The sequence below is a fragment of the Echinops telfairi genome, unplaced genomic scaffold (genome assembly GCF_000313985.2).
Source record: "Echinops telfairi isolate 266 unplaced genomic scaffold, ASM31398v2 ScPeMD7_443;HRSCAF=831, whole genome shotgun sequence".
NCBI classification, from domain to species: domain Eukaryota; kingdom Metazoa; phylum Chordata; class Mammalia; order Afrosoricida; family Tenrecidae; genus Echinops; species Echinops telfairi.
The window spans coordinates 47,164,810-47,166,953 of record NW_022104341.1 but is presented as its reverse complement, the minus strand read 5'-3'; the positions used below and the strand labels follow the sequence as shown (position 1 = coordinate 47,166,953).

Genomic DNA, 2,144 nt, shown 5'->3' with positions numbered 1-2,144 from the left:
TAATTTCCTAAAGAGAAAATTTTTTTGGTGAAAAACATAAAATGAAATGATTACCTCCATATTAGTGCCAGGTTACAACTTCTGTCTTGAACATAGTCCTTTGTCTTCTTCAGAAGCAATTCAACAAATTCAGGATTACCTTTTCTGGCGAAAACCCAGTACAGAATGGTATTCACACATATTTCAGTAAATTCCAGATTAAAATTTAGTTCAAAACGGTATCCTGACTTTTCCACAAATGCAATATAATCTGTGAGGAGTATGTCAAACCCATCCAAGTCGACATACCTCAGAATGTTTGCCAGCGTTCTGTAAATCCTAGGTTCATAACAGTGATATCCCCACTGACCCAGAAACTGCAAGGAGGGTCTTTTAACAATTTTGTCAATGAGATTGCAGAATATATTGCTTCTTGGACAAGAAATCTTACGGCATAATTTAGAAGGCTTACTCATTGCTATTTAAGGCAGTGATATAGAAATAAAGTAACATGAAGTCATACTGTAATCTTTTGGTCACATATTTTGATAATGCAGTAGGCTTACCCCCACAAACCTGAAGTGCCTTTAAACTGTAGCCAGAAAACATTCATGAAATACTGGATGACATCACAATGGAGACTGTCATCACTATAGGTCAGAAACTTGTGTTATTATTATATGTAACTGGTGACATTTGAGAGAAGCACATTGGACAGAAATGGCATTGGTGAGAGCTAAGATATAACACTTTTAACTATTCAAGAATTCGTCCCAAGCTTCTATAGCAAAGAGTTGCAAAAAATCAGATGGTGCCTGGCTATCAGAAAGACTGGCATCTGGGGTTTTAAAGGTTTGTATTAAAACAAGCAGCCATCTAAATTGTCAGCTAAGTCTACATGGAAGAAGCATGTCAGCCTGTGTGATCCAAAGATTGGAAGAGGGAACCATATTAGAGCTTAATTCTGACATGGAAGGCTATGGATGGTAATTAAAGCCAAATATCCATTTGTAAGGTCTGTGCATTGAAAAGTGAATTAATGCCAATGTGGTTACTATAAAATTTAACACATTATTTATTCTCCCTTTTGATCCATTTTATATTAGTATCTTTTTTCTTGTACTAATTGTTATTAGATCCTCATTTCTTCCTAATCTCCCTGTTATACCTTCAAGAAACTATTAATCCAGTGACTGTCTCTATAGATTTATCTATCCTGGATTTCATATACAGAAAACATACAAAAACACAGCGACAAAAATAATAAAGTAAAACAGAGAAAAACCTCACTCGAAGAGAAAACAGAAAACATTAAAAACTAGAAGCAATTTATAATGGGTTAAAAGGGAGATCAAATGATATGGTGTTAGGTTTTAACCTAACTGCATCTGCAGTAATCCACTTCCCAGGACACTCTGCATGATAGCAAAGCTGTTCACATCCTTGGCCAAAGGTCAGAGAGACTTCACCAGAGACTTAATCCACATGTATTCCCTCTTTAATTTTTTGAAACTGAAACAGCTTTACAATGAGCCAAAGGGGAGGTCAAATGATGAAATATTACATTTTCACCCAACTACATCTGCCATAATCGACTTTACAATGTTCTCTGTCTGATAACACCTCCCTAGACAAAGATCAGAAGGGAGCCACCAAAGGCTTAACCCGTCTGCGGAACCGGCATATGGATTTTGGTCTTCCATTGTTGTCCATAGCTGTCTGCAAAACAGATGCTCACAGTTTAAGCTTTGAAACGATTCCCTGCTTCAGATTTGAATCTTATTATTTGCAATTCCTGGGTCACAGGCTGCTGTGCTTCTGCCATGTCGAGGTAATTGATATATCATTTAGATAGCTGATTGTTTTAAGATAAGCCTTCAAGGTCCCAGACATTATTCTTTTTGACAGCCAGGTAGTTTCTTTGCCACATTTTGCTATAGCACCCGTATCTTCAGTGGTCTTTTCATGAGGGCAAGCATCAAGCAAGGCCTTGTCGTAAGAAGTCATTGTTCTTAGATTGGGGCTAGAGTTTTGTTGTGATTGTTGTTAAGTACAATGCAGTCAGATCCGACCCCCAGGCACTCTAAGACCAACAGAATGAAACACTGCCCAGACCTGTGCTGTCCTGACAATTGTCCCCATGCTTGAGCCCACTGTTGCCGCCA

At 37.9% G+C, this 2,144-nt stretch overlaps 1 protein-coding gene across 1 annotated transcript in view; it reads right to left on the bottom strand.

The window, feature by feature from the left end:
- ASB17 (ankyrin repeat and SOCS box containing 17) overlaps nucleotides 1-455 on the bottom strand; it is a 28,466-nt gene extending 28,011 nt beyond the window's left edge. Inside the window, exon 1 of the mRNA XM_004699322.2 lies at nucleotides 55-455. Within this exon, the coding sequence (XP_004699379.1) occupies nucleotides 55-455 (401 nt within the window). The remainder of the gene's footprint in view (nucleotides 1-54) is intronic.
- Nucleotides 456-2,144: the final 1,689 nt, after the last annotated feature.